Consider the following 18378-nt stretch of genomic DNA (forward strand, 5'->3'; position numbering starts at 1 on the left):
AACGTTGGTAACTACATGCCACTGTCTCTTTAACGGGTTTTGGAAAGTGGCTTATCTGAAATGTTCAGTCTCTTTCAGTTTCCTAAAAGGCTGTGTCATCCTTTGATGTTTCCTCTCTGCATCAGCTTCCCACCCCTCTTACCCCAGGCTGCCTGACTCACGGAGGCGTACGTCCTCCTGCACCGGCCGGGGCTGATGCAACTGCTCCTCTGAGATGGACACTTGCCAGCACTGGCCCCCGCCCAGGACCGTGTATTTCTCATTTCCTTGGAGGGATGATTGCTCTAAATAAAGAAGGACAGATGCAAAGCTTGTTTGGTAAAGCATATCAGAAGCTGCTATTATTGTAAATTGCCTTTTCCACTGGGCGTACTTAGATTTTAATTCAGGTGGTTCAATTCACTAATTCATGTGATTGAAATGACTACTGTCAATTATGTTTCAATGGAGCAATGCCCTAATTCAGTAAAAGCTTTCTAGCTGAAGCGGTTTCTTAATTCATTTAAATAGTGCTCTCATTTATTATTCAGATATTGGTGTGCCAGTAGCTATAGGAATCTGACTGCTTGGTTTGTCATGCCTTCAAAAGGCTTTCTTTTTTTTTTTTTTTTGACTGTTCTTGATTTATCTCTGTCACCAATATTTCAAAAGGAGACTTTAAAGAAGTAATTACTGGCTTGAGTTGTGCCCTTTACATTATTGGTTTCATTAACAGTCAGGTATTTAAAAATGCATGGAAGAGACTGTCTTTGCTTTTAAGAGCTGAGTATGTAAAGAAGCAGGGTAAACAAAGAAGAACTTGCTGAGATAAGTTACCTGTCCACTATCGTATAAAAATATTAATAATAAAAAGTGCTAGGAATTCAGTATAAGCTACTGGACTTCAATAATCTTATATTTTAGGCTAATTAAAAAATAAGAATAATAACCAGGTCTCCTGAAGGAAATCAGTGTCCATGATTCTTATCTAACCTAGCTCACTGGGGTCCAGGGGCTGAACTTGCAGAGTTTGGTTTGTGTGGAAGTTGGTAGTGGGCTAAAAGGGAGCAAAACAAAGCCTTGTTCCCAATTGCAGGCAAGGCTGCAGCGTGGGCTCCTCTGGAAAGGCCGCAGCATGAGTTGCACACAGCGTTTCTGATTAAGGCCCTGATCCTCAGAGCCTGCAGATGAAAACTGCACTGAATTCCCATCCAATCTTAAAGGTTCGTTTCATCCATCATTTTGCAGAAAGAAAGTTTTGTTGAATTGTGACACAGAACACTGTCATCTTCTTACTTTTTCTGGGAAAAACAAGTAATTTCCGAGGTCCCTAATGTGACTTTGAACTTGTCAAACTTCAGCAAGGATAGCAACAATTGCTATCTAAAATTTAAAAACTGTGAGGACATTTTTTTCACTTGGTTATCACTGTGTCTATCTAAAGTAGAGCTGAAGAGAGATCGTGGGCAAACCTTCTCAGTGACATTGCTGATAAGACAGGAGCCTGTTGTTCCCTTAAGAAAAGATCCCTATTTTATACTGTTCCAATCTGAAGTCTGTGGAGGAAGATGTCTTTTAAAATGAATGATGATTTCCATATTAGCAAAATAGAGCAATATTGAGACATGTAAAATTCCACTTTCTCTGCTGTCGTTGACGATAGTAATTTTTCTGCTTTTGCTCTTGCATCTGGTTGTTGTTGTAATGGTGGATCTTAGTGATTTTGTTCATTCTTTGGCTCTGAACATCTTTTGTCAGATCTGAGCCCTTCCGGAGCTGCACGGGTGTAAATGGCTGTTACGGAGTGCAAGTGGGTACTTGCTTAATTCAGCCCTTTCCTAATGCTAATCCTAACATTGATGTCAGGCTCGTTCTACATCTCAGTGTAAAAAATTGATAGTTGATGGAAACCCTTCTATTGTAAGGAATGTATGTGACAAAATACCCAGGCTTGCCGAGGGCAAATTAAAGCTGAATTAGCTGCTTTTGGCAGTGTTTTCTTAATTACAGTTGTCAGCTAACTTTCTTGGCTAACAGCACAGAATTTGTCTGCTTACAAGTAGACTCAGCATTCATTCAGTTTAAAAAGCTAGAATTTTTTTTTTTTTTTTCTTTCTTTGCAAGGTGTGTCTGTACCTCGTGGTTGTTTCATGGATCCACTGTAGATAGTGAAAGCCAGATGATGGCATCTGTAAAATAGGTAGAGACCCTTGAAAATGCTCACTGTACTTCAGGCCAGAATTCCATCACAGTCTTACAGTCTTGGCAGACCTGCAGGAAAGAAAAAAAAAAAAAAAATGTATTTCTTCCCATTCATTCCTGTTCAAAACAATAAAAACTTCAAGTTTCTTTTTCTGATATCAAAGTAGGACTGTTTCTACTATAATAAAGTTTTCTCATACGTCATTAATTTTCCTATTAGCAAAAATATATAAAGGTAAAAGAGTAACACTACAGAAAAGTGCATCATGTGGTTCTTCTACTTATGTGAAATTGTTCCTAATAATAATATCCTTGCCTTTATTCCTCAGAGAAGGACTTAGAGCCTTGTATATTTGTGGCCATTTGTCAGGAGTAGCAGCACCGAGATCTAGCTGATAAAGAGGAAGAGACATTTTTTTAGTGTCTGAACTGGTTAAGAAAACTGTTCTTACATTTGCAGTGTATTTCTTGCAAAGAAGAATTAGGGAATGAGGGTTTAAAAGACGCTGTTCATCAGAGGGCTGCATGTGTGATGTGTGAGTCAATAAAGGGAAAGAATAAGCACCAAGAGCTGCATTAATATTCAAGGAATATTACGAGTGGTTCAGTAAAAGTAGGTAATGTTTCCAAGTGAAAGCTGAGATTTCAACCTTCTCAGATGATTTTATATGGTGACAGTACCAATAGGGTATAACTGGACTTAATTCTTAGAAAATATGCAAGTAGTTATTGGAGGAAATTAATTCTACAGTTTACATTCTATTATTATTATAAGATTGTGTTCTAATACTTTACGCAAACTGCAATATGAAAAATAACACTAGAGCCCCAAATGTCAGGTGTGGGTTGTTGGGTGTTTCTTTTTTTGAAAAAAAAAAAAAAATTGCTGGTGTGCCAGCACACATGCTTACTGACTTCTGAATGCCATTTTCATTCACCTACATTATAATAACTTTTTATTTTGAAGCCCATCTTCCTCCACCTCCTCCTCTTCCTCATCATCATCATCATCTTCCTCCACTTCTTCTTCTTTCTCCTTTTCCTCCTCCTCCTCCTCCTCCTCATCATCATCATCTTCCTTGACTTCTTCTTCTTTCTCCTCCTTCTCCTCCTTCTCCTCCTCCTCCTCTTCTGCCACTCATCAAAGGCTTCATCTCCTCTGTTAGTCCTCTCCCTTGTGCCAGCATTCCCTGGTCAGTGGTAGCATGAGCACCTCTGTACCGTTGCTGTTACTGTCTTTTCACCTCTGAAACAGGTCAGTTGGTGTGTCAATATGTTAACCTTCCCCTGGAGGGTGGCCGTCGCTGAATGCAAGAGGGGAGGTGTTGACAGCTGCCACAGGTCTTTGTGTGAGCTCTCAGCAATTGCATTTGTGACTCTGCTGGCTGGTGAAAAGAGGCTCCACATGTCTACAACAGGTTCTCCTCCCCTTTCCTAATTTTTATCAGGGTAGTATTATTGTCACTGAGGATATATTCCCTAAAATTGAGTAACTGAGATGTTACTCAGCACGATGAAGAGAAGCACAAACTTAACCAAGCCTCACAAACTTGGCCAACTAGTGTCTAAGCTGCAGCTCCCAGTGCTTTGTCCTTACCTTGCATCAATTATCCATGCCTTTGCTGTTCCAGCCTGCAGAGTTAAGCTCGTCTCCTTCGTCGTCCTCCTGGAAGCTGGCAAACAGCTACCGCCTGCTACAATGCTGCAGTGGTGGTTGTCCTGGAGCTGGTGCTCCTTGGGCCACCAGGAGAATGGAAGGCACAGAGCTGCAGTAAATAAGAGGCTTTAAAGCAGATAACAAATACAAGGAGCATTTTCAGTGAAAATCATTGCAGGGTGGTTTTCCCTTTTTTCTTTCAGACTGTTTTTCGTGGACACGCAGCCTGACTCATTCCCTCTTAGAAGGCTTCTTGCCTGGTGGGTTTTCCCAAGATGAAAGGGCTGCCACAGTGCAATTTAATTCCTCGTTGAAATGTGCTGTACAGAGGAGGCGACATTTCAAGGCTGAGATCTGAATCATGGTATTTGCTAAACAGCCATTCATTAAAATGTTCTACGGTGGTGTTACACAGCTCAGGACTCAGCCCTGCTGGGTACAGTGATTTTTCCTTGCTCTCCCAAACTGTTGGTAGTCTGTCTTCTTTTATCTCAAATGAGGCAGAGCAGTGGATTTTGTGTTTCCTTTGAGCTAGAAGGTATCTGTGCATGTGGCTTCATATGTGTGCGTGTGTGAATACATGAACACGGGCTGCACAAAAATGTGTTCATACTCAGTGACAGGTGGTGCTGGCAGCACCTGTTGCTGGGGTCACTCAACACTCCACTTATAAAACCCTAATTTTAGTTGCTTATAACTTTTGTCAAACTTAAACATTTGGGTTGAAATGTTATGTGCCAGGTGCCTGCCTTAGGCTGATTTGGGGGCTGGGGAGAGGAATTTTTCAGCAAAAATGTTACTGCCAGCTCAGGGAGCAGAGACCAAGGCACTGGCTTGCCCATGCTGAAAAGCAGACTGGTGCTGGCTGAGGTGTTCCAGCAGCTTCCCGGGTTTGAAGCCAGAAGTTGCCAGTGGGGTCCCCCTGCAGCCAGGCATGTCCTTTGCCACCGTTACAGAAATGTGCTGTTTTTGTGAGCATGCACCTCGTTTTGGCTGAGCTATGTGAAAGCACGTGGCAGAAGGTTGTTGGATGTTGGATGTTGTGACAAGCTGCCCCTGTCACATCCCGTTCCCAACCAGCAGCACTGTGCTGGGAGCCCTGTGGATGTGAGATGCCCGTGAAGCAGCCCTGGAGCCCGAGCACGGCGGCCAAGAGCAAATGTAAGCAGCTCTGCCTGGGCTCACGCTGCGTCAGTACGGAGGAGGGAACGGCTGGCTGGAGTCCAGGGGAGCTGGAGGTGAAGGAAAGGAACAATGAGAGGGGTAAGAGTGAAGGACACAGGGCTTCAAGCTCCGTATGAGGAGAAATGCTGAGGAGACAGAGCGATGTGGTAGGGCGGGCGGCTGGAGAAGTGACGGAGCACAGCGCCTGTCGGTCCATGGCTGCTGGGTTTCTGAGCCAGCTGAGAAGTCCCACTGACAAAACACATCACAGCTCTGCAGCCGGGTGGTTTGCACGGGAGTACAGCCTTGTACTGCACAGTGATCTCCCCGTTTGAATCTATAGACTTGAACCTACTGGTAAACACGAGCCTGTGTGGTTTCACCTGGTGCTGTTTCAGGAGGAAGAGTTGTTCAAGTTACTTCCGCTTATCAGAAACAACATTTATTTCTTTTAGTCTTTTTTTCTCTGTGGTACTTCTTAGTTTTTGAGTACTCAGACTGCATTATGTGTGCCTGCAAATCCCTTTGTAAATAATCCAGTTGTTTCTCACTGTATAACCTTACTGTGTGACCGCACTGGTAGCCCGCAGAACGCAAAATCACGCCCGTGAGTTAGTCACAGATACCGAGGTGGTTTGGGGTTTCATCAAGGTTGAAAAGCGTTTGAACAGACTGCTCAGATTATTTGTAAATGTTGTCCTTTCTGGATCGTTGTGGGAATTAGAAACAAACTGCCTGCTGCAAAATATTCTGTTTCAAATTAGTTAGCATTTTCCCATAAAAATCTGAAGAAATGCCACAGAACCTGATCAAAGTTTAATGTCAGATTTTGTTATTGAATGTTGATTTTTTTTTTATTATAGGTAAAGCCTCAGCCAAGAAACTGACAAAAAAGGTAAGCAAAATGTTCCTTTCGTCTTCAAAAGAACTTGAATTCTTTCTGCTAGTTAACCAAATAGACTTCTCTTTCAAAACTTTTTTTTTATTTTATTTTCTTGTTTGTGTCTTTAAAGGAGGTGGATGCTGCACTGCTGTATGTAACAAAAGCCAAACCAGGACCGACCTTTTTTAGAGAGCTTGGTGATAAAGGTAACGAGGCACTTTTGATCTTGAAAAATACATCTTGTTTTTTATCTCATATAGTATAAATTGAGTATAGTTTTAAAGACAGTTTCATGGATTTAACTTCATCCCCATCTAGCCAGCAGCTGCATCTTCGGCAAGTCTCAGTTACACATGAAGGAGTAAAGAGGCAGGGCGGGGAACTGAAAGCCTTCTGAGGTTCATGCAGGACACGTGGAAGAAATCACAAAACCTACTTAGAAAAGAGAAAGGGGCTAAAAGGATGACTTTGGTGCAAAGTGGACTTTTAAGACCTGTTAATAAACTGCTGTTTCATTATATAACTTAAATGCATGGAAAGAAATAATAGAAAGAAAATTTGTATCTGATTATGTAAAGTGGCCTTTGTTGTTCCAAGGGTGGTGGAATTTATTTCTTCCTCTTTGGGATCTCAGTGGCCCTTCACAGAACCAATGTGCTTGGGTTTCTTTTCACGCAGCACTTTGCCCTTATAGCTGGCTATAAAAGGAAAAAAAAAAAAAGAGAAAGAGAAATTGAAAGAGAAAACTCTGAGAGCTGGGATATTGTTTGTGTAACAACAGGGAATTAAAGGACATCAAATAAACATCTCATTAGCATAAATTAATTGAAGGGGCGAAAAACAAACAAGAGGATCAAGGAAACCAAATAAATGAGTAATTAACCATTTCATCATTAACAAAGACTGAAATCCCCAAACTAATGAGAAAGACTGACAGTGCCTATTCACAAACTTTGTGTATCGTAGAGGTCAGCCTGCATCCCTTATCCCGTGGATGTCTCTGGAAGAGAAAGCTGCCCTTCCCCTGGTCCTTGGCAGGCACCAGCCACACTCCCTGCAGGCACAGCAGACCCATGGCCAGCTTGTGCCAGGAGAGCAGCCCTCAGGCTCAGCCTGCAGCCTTTTGCCTGCCCTTTGGTCTCAGCAGGATTGATTTCTTGCATCCTTGTGCAGGCGTGGAGAGGTCTTCGGCTGGGTGCCTTGCTTGCCACAAGCTCAGTCTTTCTGTCAGTGTAATGCAGTCTGCAGGCATCCCCTCCGTGGGCATACCTCAGCAGCCCTGTAATCTCTCGGAACAAATGGAACAATTTTTTTCCAATCCTAGGGAACGCTGAACATTCACTCCCTTTCTTTCCAAATTATTAATAGCAATCTGCTTTCCCAGGACAGCATTTAAAGGATTCCCACTCTTCAATTCTCGGATATTCTTTCACTATCACTGATTTTGTAAAGCTTTTCTTTTTGAAGTGGTTGACACCACAGATCCCCAGCACATTCTGCCTGGGAAAACCAGGAATCCACCAACAGAAAGTGAAAACACAGCGAAGCGACCCAGCCTCCTGCTGTTGAAATACTCCTAGCTGACTGCTTGGCAGAAAATGGAGCTGCTGATATGCTCAAGCAGGCGTCTTTTCCATCCTGGACCACTGATTTTCTCTTGTTTAGGACTTTGGGTCCATATAGTCTGTCCTTCCAAGATCTGGCAGGAGTTTGAGATGATGCAGGACCATGCAGTGCAGTCATCCCTGTCTCTATAACACACAGAATCACAGAATCATTAAGGTTGGAAAAGACCTCCAAGATCATCTGGTCCAACCATCCCCCTACCACCAATGTCACCCACTAAGCCATGTCCCTAAGCACCACATCCAAACTTTCCTTGAACACCCCCAGGGACAGTGACTCCACCAACTCCCTGGGCAACCCATTCCAATGCCTGGCTACTCTTTCTGAGAAGAAATGGCTCCTCATTTCCAACCTGAACCTCCCCTGGTGCAACATGGAATTTTCAAAGTTTCTGGTCATGATGCCCCTTTAATAACGTTGACACTTTTGTCTTCCGACGCATTATTACTGCATTTAAAAAGCTATAAATATTTATATATTAAATACTGCTTTTACAAGTACCAAAATAATGAATCTACACCTGTTCCATGATTTAACTGAGATTATTTTAACTACCATCAAATTGTTATTCAAATATCAAGCAGAGGGAAAGCTGTCATCAGTCCAGTTTGTAAAACATAAAGCTAGGGAATTCTGCCTTCTAGTGGGCAATTTTAAAATACGTGTCATATTTGGTAATACGATTTATTCAGCAGTAAGAATATAGTACTCTTAGCATTTGTTATAAAGTTTGAGGGGAGAGATTTCCAGGGAGGCATAGGGAAGTAAAGTAATTTAATGTTAGAAAATTACAATATTTTGCCAATGCTAAATGCAAGAACTTGGCTGCGAGTGTGCTGAGTCATTCAACAGTATGTGAATCTTTTATCTTTTAAATTTTGCTTGGACAAGAATAAAATTTCCTGTGCTTTTTTTTTTTTTTTTTTTTTTGGAAGTTGTTCCATTGTGTCTTTTAAATGTAAAATTTGAGAAACTTTATAATAATTGCTGCACAACAAAAAGAAAATTAACAAACTATTTAGTTTACTTTATGCTTAAGATAAATTGGCCATTCACTATGGATAGTAAAAGAACAGTTGAATAATAAGAAGAATTTTTATGGAAACCAGTCCACAGGTTAAAAAGAAATCATATCTCAAACGATTTTGGTATAATCAGTCTGCCAGAAAATGCCAGACATGCTATGGATTTGCTTTAAGGCACCAAGATAGGTTTTAAAGAACAATAAAGACATTTTTTACTTATTATTATTAGCTTTACCATTTTACCTATTTCACTCTAGTGAATTCTCAATTACCTTAAGGTAATATGATGCAGAGTCTGTGCCTCACCCCTACCATTTCTTGTGAGGCTCTCTCCTTCCAGCCCTCTGCAATGAGGATGACTAATGCCACCGTGCTTCTCCCTTGAGCCAATAAGCAGGGTGTTTTCTTTAAAAGAGTCTTTTCTTTACATCCTACCATCTCTATATAAATTTTGCACATTCTTTCTGCAAAATTTAAGATATGCTGTTCCCTGTCTGTACATGTAGCTAAAAACCTTCAAGCTCTCAGAGTATTGTATCAATTATTACTTTTTTCTTCCATCTTTAATAAACATAATCTACCATGTTAATATCCTTTCAAATGAATTGATAAAGATGTTTTTCTTAGATCACTCCGCTGAGTGTGTCATCTCTTCTTGTATATCCCAACACTGCGCTCTCCATTGCTCTATCAAGTGGAAGCTCCTTGTCTTCAACCTTCTGGATATTCCAAAATTTGTCCCCATATAGCACATCTCGAGACATCTGAGAGGCAGACTCCCACTTCTACTTGGCCAGTGATCTTCACTTGCTCATTACATTCTCATGCAGGGATCTCTGTGCTGTTTCCATTGCTGTCCATGACTGAGAAATATTTTCTATATCAACTTGAAAAGTTACTGCCTTGTCTTCCTTTATATTCTTCCTTTAAATATTCTACCGTGACACATACAAAACAAAATTAGGGAGTAGGAATCTTGATCACACTATTTGATTGATTTTTTTCCCTCCCCTATTTGCTTCTATCCATTTTTTGTCTCATCTTATACTTGGGTGTGTAGGATAAAGAAGGGGTTAGGAACTCTTTTTCTGATTGTTTGGTTTTGAAGTTGTAGAAAGGCTGGACACTTAGCCTAGGAAAATGATTGCAAATTTTACAGCAATGCAAATAATTGATGACCTTGCGATGACCATATTATTGTATTGACAATGCATTAACTCTAAAACCTGTCAGCAAAACTAAATCTTTCAGACTGTTGTGTTTAGCATCTTAGTATTTCTAAACTCTGGAAGTTAAAACTTTAATTGTTAAGTCACTGTCTGAGGTCAAACACAAATGTTGTTGGCTCTGTGTAACAATTTATCAGAAGTTAACTGTGTATCAGTGAAGCTTAAGTGGATTCTTTATCAATTAGCTGTATATAAATTACAAAATATAGTTTATCTTTACACAGATAGGCATGTCTGAACTTAATTATTTTAAGCAGCTTCAGCATTATACAATGTTTAGCTCACAAGTTAAAAGTAGCTCAGTTATTTTGAAAAGTGATTTACAAAAAAAAAAAACCTTTACATTTTTTTCTTCAAACATTATTGCAGGGCAGATGGTTCAGATTCTGTTGTTTAACCATCCTCGTTCTGCACTCTCTATCTTTAGCTCATACGCTCTATTTTGACGCTATCACATCTTTGTGTTTGTTCAAGCTTTTCGTTTAAGGTGGTATTTCAAAGGAAAACACTGGAATTTTCCTTCAAAAGGGGGGAAAATACTTTCACCTTGTAGAAAGGACATGTTCCTATTTAAATAAAAATTAAAAAAAAAAAAAAAAGAAGCCTCCTCTTGGCACGCAGCCCAGCCGTACTATCGGCTCAATCTAGCAGCTTGGCAGCTTTGCGTGTTGCCATGTTCCCCCTGAGAATTAGAGGGAAGCTGTTCTCCGCCCGGCCGAGGCTGCCAAGGGATGGAGTACTTTGATCCGTCAGGGTAACGTTGGAGTAGTTCTCCTCCCAGGTACTAAATGTGACAAAGCACATTTAATTTATTTCCCTTTTGTATAAACATTGAATGTTTTCAGTGAGAATCCAGAGATTTAGTGCAGGCCTTTTATTAATACCAAATAAACCTTGCTCTCCCGATTAGACGTGAGCATTGATGAGTCTCTGGATAGGGAATTTTACCTTCAGAGCACTAAAAACAGAAGTAAAAACTTTATTAAATAATAATGTGGCTTACTTTAATAACCTATTTAATATGATGTTAAACTACAGTTTTTATATTTATGAGATTTGATCTTTCAATTCTTGTTATGAGTATGTATATATTGTGCGAGTCATTTTTAACTATTCCATTTCAGGGTTGATATCTTACGCAGAGTACCTGTTTTTGCTGACCATCCTAACAAGTAAGTATTATACATTTAAAATGCATATGCATAAATACTCAGCTGCTAACACCTTTCCAGGAACAACTTCTGATATTTTTTATCTTCCAATTTTTTACACAATAGTTGGACTTGTATATAGTGTGATAAGGCATTAATATAAGTGGGTATATAACTTTAGTTGATTGCATCTTAGTTCCATACTGTTAAAATTGGTCCGTAGCAGTGTGTCAAAAATCTTGATAAGCCCTGCACCATAGGATCAGGAAAGTCCTTCAAGAATTATTGAATAAGGGGAAGTGTTGAATACACGACCACATAAAGAAGGGAAAGAACAGTGAGGGAAAATAAATAATTTGTTTCCTGGATAGCAATTTCAGTCATTTTGCACAATGAGATGTTAGCATTATAGCTCATGCAGTGGTGTAAAAAGCTTTTGCAGTGTCTGAAAGGTTGTTGCCTTGTATTCATATGCTCAGATATGGATGATATACATAAACAGCAGATTTCTACAGTGTCCCTTTGTTTAATCCTTTTTTTTTCATTTTTCTGTTCCTGTTCACTTTATGTCCATCATGTATTTTATATGTATTTCTTCCCCCTCCTTTACCTCCTTCCTTTTTCTCTCCCAGACAACTTTTTTAAAAACTTTTTTGCTTGGTAACTTCATTAGCCAGGGTCCCCCATCTCTTGCTTCAGCTAAGAGATGTGAAACTCGTGTCTTGTCATGGGTGTAGAGAAGAATGGTTTGGGCGGCTTCAGCAGAAGCCAGACCTGATCATGTGGCTTATTCTTGCAGACAGCTTCATCCAGCTACATAACAGAGCATGAAACAAAAACAAGCAAACAAAAAGCTTTCACTGGAAGCAAACTCACTTTATCTGCAAACAACAGGCATTTTGATGCTTGTGTGTGGAACTGATCTTGGATTTTCTAGGTTTCTTCACCCATACTTGCTCTCTTCTGTGCTTGTTACCTCTCTGTGCTGTTCTGATGAAGTGCAAGTGAAGCTGGAATATACTAAGATTTGAGATACAATACATACAACGAGCATTATGCAACAAGACCCATAGACTAGTAGTGAAATAGTCTACATGCATGTAGCCCGGTTCTGTTTGACTGACTTACACAGGTCTGACATTTTAAGCAAGTGACAAAACCAAGCATACTAGATCTCATGGTATCAGGGGATAAAGAGAGGAAAGAAGGGAGCAGTCATTCTTATCCCAACAGACTGTAGATGCTTGAGCCTCATCACTTCCATGGCCTCAAGGTCCACAGCAGGGGCTTAAACAAACTGAAAAATTTTCCTTGCTCCAGAAATTCACCCTCTCACAGTCTACTACCAAAAAGTACTGGTTTACACAGTCTCCAGAGAGCAGAGAGTGCTGTTTTAACAGATAGTGACTATTGGTATACACCACTTGCACAATTTAGTCCTTTTACAATTTATGCCATTTCTCAGTAGAATTGCATCTCTCAGAATGAAGGAGGCCTCTCTTAGGAGGCTTCAATTAGCACACAGTATATAGTATATAGTATATATACATTAACATAACCTATTTGCCATACAAATACACTGTTTCACCAGTACTGACTGTCCAGTGCTGCATGTGACATGAGCGTGAGTTATGCCATGTGTTCAGGTGTTGTTTTTTAATCACAAGTAATAGTAGAGTCTCGACTGATAAAGCTTATTTTAAAAGCACTTGTTGAAAAAAAAAAAAAAAAAAAAAAAAGGATGTTGATTTATTTTAAAGACAACCACTTCATAACTTAAGAAGAATGCCTTGATTAAATTTGCAGAAATAGGTGCCGCAGTTTCTATTTCTTTAAACTTCTATGGTAGCTGAAAGTAACTTCATGCTGATTTATTGCCTGAAACAATTAGAAAATTGAAGCAGTACCAGAGCAAGTTGTGCCACTTCTCCAAATAATCAAACAAATGCTATTTTTCACAGTTTATATAGGAGCATATAGAACTGCAAAAATAAAGGCACATTTAGATGCAGGACAAAAATGAAGTGCTAACGTTGCTGCTCTGGTTATACAGAGGCCTAGCCTACCGAGCAGCCTGAAAGCAGATGTCAACAAGTGTTGGTGTCTCTATCTGTGCCTAACAAGCATGCCACGTTAGTCAGCCCCCAGCTACACAACCTCTCTTGCTAGTGAGAATTAATGCAACATTTCTTGAAACAGATATTAATACTTAAATGACTTCTGAATCACCAATGGAGCAAAAGGGAAACCAAGAAAGGGTCACCAGAGTCCTGGCTACAGTACATTGCTGGCCAGCCCATGCTGCCCATCATGTAAAAGCATTACCTGTAACAACACTGAACCTCAAAATCTAATTTAGTGGGAGACAAAAGCTTTATTTGCCAACTGTGAACTTTGTTCTCTTTTCTCTGTGCATTGTATCATCATTGTCTTTTTTCTTTCAGTGCTGTATTGAATTTCATTTTCAGCAATTGGTTAATGGAATTTTTGGTAAAAGCTCTGCCTGCCGAAGGAGCCTAGGAACTGAAACTGTCACCACGACTAAAAGCTTTGCTTCAATTAGCCAGTCACTGAAGCTGACAGTTTGGTCAAAGTAGGAAAGTTTGCAGGGGAAACACCTAAGTACAACCTGCACTCACAGCTAAGATGAAACTTACGGGCTCAGATTTTGGAATTTTGCCTGATTCTAATTAAATACAAATATATCTGAAGTAGTCTTTGAACTATGCTTATTTTACGAACGCATACCTTTGGGGTTACATCATATCAGATAAGTATGTCATCTCTGAACAGTATAAGCAGCTTTAGGTCCTATATTTTCAGTAACAGCTTTCTTATCTGAAAATTGCAACACAGATGGTATGAATTACTATTAAATACATCAATTACTTTTATTCTCTAAATATGTTATAGGATAGACTCTTCTTGCTTTTGTACTAGTAACACAAATTTAGAGTGAGGCATTTCCATGGAAAGGAAGCCAGTTTTGATTATTGTGACCCAGTTGCTGGGGAAGGGCTCTGCTATGCAGATTGCAATGGTATTTATAAACTATCCTTACATCACAAGGTTGCTTCACAGAGAAAGTTAATTGGCTGCTGAAGATGTAGTTATTTCTAAAATATAAAAATAGTTCTTTGTTTAACCATCTTGCTATCACTTAAAAAGAACAGGGTATTTCTTTAACTTTTTGCCTTTTCAGAAAGACTCTAAAAAGAAGCAAGACATGAAGCTTTGCAGGATGGAACTGGAAGAATGTACTTCCAAAATAAAATAAAATCTCTGGAGGCATTAGCGTTTGTAGAGATACTGCTTCACTGCCCTCCAGCATTGCTCTTGGAAACATGAATATATGCTGCAGAAGATAACTCCATGGCTTTTGCTTTAATGCCTGTCATGACTGTGTTGTGGAATTAATTCACCTGCTCCAGAAATTGCTGGGATAAGTGCTGGCTACTGTAGTGAGCTGTAAATATATTTCAGCAGCACACTGCTCCTGTGTGGGCTTGCTAATGAGCAAGGTCACCTCGTGTAAGCAAAGTAAGATCAGGAAATTGTGGGAAGGAGTTCAAAACGCACAGTGTTTTTATAGTGCCTGCAAGACGCAGAACTCATTAAGTGTTTGCGTTGAAAAGAAACATCCACTCGATGAAGGAAATGCAGGGTAAAGTTTTATAAAATTCCCCCAAAAATTCAGCTTGCTGGGAGGCATACAAAACATGCTTTTGTCAAAAAAAAAAAAAAAAAAAAAAAAAGGCCAGAAATAGCTGTTTATTCTCAGTAACATTTGAGTACATTGTTTAGGGAGAATGGAGAAGGGAAGGAAAAAAAGGCCCGCGGCTACCACAATGGGAGCAGGAGCTGGGAGAACTTAGGGCACGTACAAGATCAGTCCATTTTCTAGACTAGTGCAGACAGAAAATAGTGGTGTACAGTATCACAGGGAAGAAGCACACTAGCTCTTTCACACAATTTGGGAATTATTATTGGTTTCTCCAGTCACTTCCAGTCATGTTGGCTAAGAAGTAGCTTTAATGAAGAGGGCAGAGCTGGACTTCAGAACCGAGCCAAAATGTATAGAGAGTATCAGTGAAAGACCGGGACATTTGTGGCAGTATTTAGACACTGCTGGCATTTGTTGCTTTGCCGTTGCATTAATAATCCCTTGAAATGGTAGTAAAAATTATTTTTAAAATGTTTGCTTATAATGAAGGAGGTGCATACGGTTTACTGGAAATACAAAGTCCATGCATGGCTATGCCAATTGGAATCTGCAGGCAATATTCCTTTTAGAGTAAATATTTATGTACTAGTGTAAATGTGTGTGTGTGTGTGTACACCATAAAGTTATTTCATACTTTGTTGCAGAACCCCAGACTGGATTTAAGATTGCTTTCAAAATGTTGGATACAGATGGCAATGAGCAAGTTGAAAAGAAAGAATTCTTTAAGGTATGTGTATATATGTTCGTATTGATTTTAAAGCATTTAAGTATTTGCATAGATTATATTTGCTAAATGAAGATGCATTAAAGTTTTTAAGCCTATTTTTTATCTAAACTGTGGTCATACATTTACTAAAATAGTTTATATGAAAGGAGTACCTAGCAAAGCATTGTTGTAGAAATGCTTATCATATATGAATCCACTTTGAATATCACCTTTAGCTTGTATCAAAACCTCTCTTACTGGGGAGGCAGGAATTGTTCTACATCCCTTAACCCTGGGAGCTAATTTAAATTACTAGCCCAAGCCAGGAGCACATCAGTGAGTTGGTGAACAAGGATGCAGCCAGCAGTCCAGCACCTGAGCTCACTGCTAGGCCCAGTTTGGCTCAGTCGTATAGAGGTAGCTTATAGGGTTGGGCAGCCTGTAGGGTTAGACAGAAGCAATGCCAGAGCATTGTGCAAGAATTCAACAAGCCAGCAAAGGCAGTGATTGTTCTCCTGAAAGCAAGTACTGGTTTTAAGGCAACTTGGCATTAACTTTAAGGCAATTGGCCTTATGGAAATCTGACCAACTTGATTTTAATTGGCAGAAATACTTTTTTCTTTTCATCAGACCCAGTTATATTATTTCTTACACTTTTTATGAGAAGATTAGACTGCTCTTCTTTGAACTGTGTAGGAAAGGCATGGTCAAGGAGATGTTTTCCCTCCCCACTGTAATTTCTGCATATTGTGAAGACTGGAAGCTTCCAGTCTTCAGGATGAGACCTAGAGCCAGTAGGATGGCAATTCTCCAGGTGGGACTTTACTTCTGGTGTTTCACCAGAGCTTCTGGGTGCAGTTCTCACAGAGAGAAAAATGGTGTGTTGTTAATCCTTCAAAATGTTTGTGTAAAAACAGTTAATATAAGATTACTGAGATAGACTTCATATAGAGTTTATTAGTCTAACTATAATGTGGTACAATTAGGCTTTTCCTGCCTTGGTGGTAAAATTCTGACTTCACTGAATTTAAAACTCCTTTTGATAGTCTACTGGTTGTTAATCTCCTTTTTCCTTTGAAGAGTCCTAGAGCAGCTGCAGGAGAACACTGAGTAAACTTACTTTGATCAGTTAACCTGTCACTTTAAATACTGTTATATTGATAAAAAATACAATAAATAATGGCACGTGGTGGACAAATTACAGACTTCCGTACTTTGTTGCTGTATTTTTGTGCAATGAAACATCATCTCTGTTTCCTGTGAACATTTGAAAGTGCTGGCACTCGAAAATATAATTACTTCCATGATTCATACTCTCGGAAAAAAAATGTCTAGAAAATCTGTTTAATAAAAATAAAGGGAAGAGTGGAGAGTGTTCAGCAGAGAGAAAGTTAACAGAGCAGTACCAATGAAAATATCAGTAATTTCCACAGAATATTTGGCAATAATTTTAGGAAACTTAGGTAAGAACTTTGTCTTTTTGTTTGCAAAATGTCCATCATGGTGTACATCTCAACTCTAATGTGTTAATGAATAACCAGGCACAAGATGTATCACGTGAATCATTACAGAAAGTGAGAAAGGCAACAAGCAGACTCTAAGCCCAAGTCCTTAATGCTTGCAACCCGTGATGGAGATAGATAAGCTGTTCAGAGCTGTGTGGATCAGTCACTGAAGGAATATGAGATGCAGGATTTCCCAGTGGATTCACTGCTCTTTCCTAATGTCAAATGAGTGTTCAGGAAAGGAGATCTTGAATGCAATTTCATGACTTGATGGAGAGAGTTTCTGTTTTCCTCTATAGCCTTTCCACTTTTTTGCACATTTTCCTCTTTTCGAGGAGGACTTTAGGGAAGGGGACGGACTCCTGTTCTCTCTCCTCCCTATCTCTTTGTGTTCAAGCCAGTCTATTTTTAATTTCTCCTTCGTCCATGTTTCAGTGGTAAAAGTCAAAATACAAGAGACATTGCACCTTATTCCAGTACTAGGGCCCAGAATCACAACGATTTGTGTTTTGAGGTGGGCATTTACATGGATTTTTTGCTTTGCCCTGCAGTTCCAGAATGAAGCAGACTTGGTAGAAATGAGGTTTTCACAGACCTTAGTTCCATCCTCTAATCAGCCCCTACCAGAGTGCAAAAAGTTGTTTCTCAAACCCTTACTATCTGCATCCTTGCAAGAACTGTAGGATACTGGCCAAGGCATTCATATGAGACTTGGCAAGGTGGATTTCCAGATTTATGCATCCCTTGAAGTGGAGTCTGACAGTAGTGCACATAATAACCCAGGCACCTTCACCTGAGACCTTCCATCAAGGATAAGGCTAGCAGAGATCCAAAAATCCCCATCAAATAAGGAATTTCCCTGACTGTCCTGATAAATGATTTCTAAGTAAAATTAATGACAGCTCAAAACTGTTGGAAATGGAGTTAAGGTACATAGAAGAACTATGTGATTCAGATTTAACAGACAGCCTTTATACATTAGTTCAAAACAGCAGATACCACAAAAAAACTTGGAGAGGCTCACCTAAGACTGAATGAACAAGCACTGTCACAGTTGTGGTGCTTTGGAAGAGACCACCTGGACAGTGTTATAACATCCACAAGCACTAATATCTTTTCAACAACTGGGAGATGCAATGTCACGGGTTTTTTTTGGAGATGGATATATGCTTTCAGCCAGCTTATCTTCAGAAAATACTACTTCTTTGTAGGCCTTTAGTAGAGAGGCATCCGTTATGCATAATAGGCCTCATTCTCTTTGAATGAGCCATTAGTATCTTACAGTGATGAACAGATATAAATATTAAATGCAGATGAATGTTACGTGGAGAAGTTCAGTACTAGAGGCCATTGCTTGAGGGCAGAATATGTATCCCTCTGTGAGCAGTTAATGCATTGTGCTAGAAAAAATCTGCAAACTACTGGAAATTATCATCATTTTTTTCCCAAAGAATAGTTTCAAGCAACATAAGGATTTACATACAGTCTAAGAAAACAATAAGCTAGATCTTCCAGAACACTTGAAAG

The 18378-nt window shown here is 39.6% G+C and overlaps 2 protein-coding genes across 2 annotated transcripts in view; both read left to right on the forward strand.

The window, feature by feature from the left end:
• MICU2 (mitochondrial calcium uptake 2) overlaps positions 1 to 18378 on the forward strand; it is a 151585-nt gene that overhangs the window by 106308 nt on the left and 26899 nt on the right. Inside the window, exons 3-6 of the mRNA XM_035326425.1 lie at positions 5866 to 5897; positions 6016 to 6091; positions 10890 to 10937; positions 15285 to 15367. Coding sequence (XP_035182316.1) covers positions 5866 to 5897; positions 6016 to 6091; positions 10890 to 10937; positions 15285 to 15367 — 239 coding nt within the window. The remainder of the gene's footprint in view (positions 1 to 5865; positions 5898 to 6015; positions 6092 to 10889; positions 10938 to 15284; positions 15368 to 18378) is intronic.
• Positions 1 to 18378, forward strand: part of ZDHHC20 (zinc finger DHHC-type palmitoyltransferase 20) — a 206222-nt gene that overhangs the window by 106154 nt on the left and 81690 nt on the right. The gene's annotated exons all lie outside the window — the stretch shown is intronic.

Source organism: Oxyura jamaicensis, chromosome 1 (assembly GCF_011077185.1).
Source record: "Oxyura jamaicensis isolate SHBP4307 breed ruddy duck chromosome 1, BPBGC_Ojam_1.0, whole genome shotgun sequence".
In the NCBI taxonomy this organism is placed as follows: Eukaryota; Metazoa; Chordata; class Aves; order Anseriformes; family Anatidae; genus Oxyura; species Oxyura jamaicensis.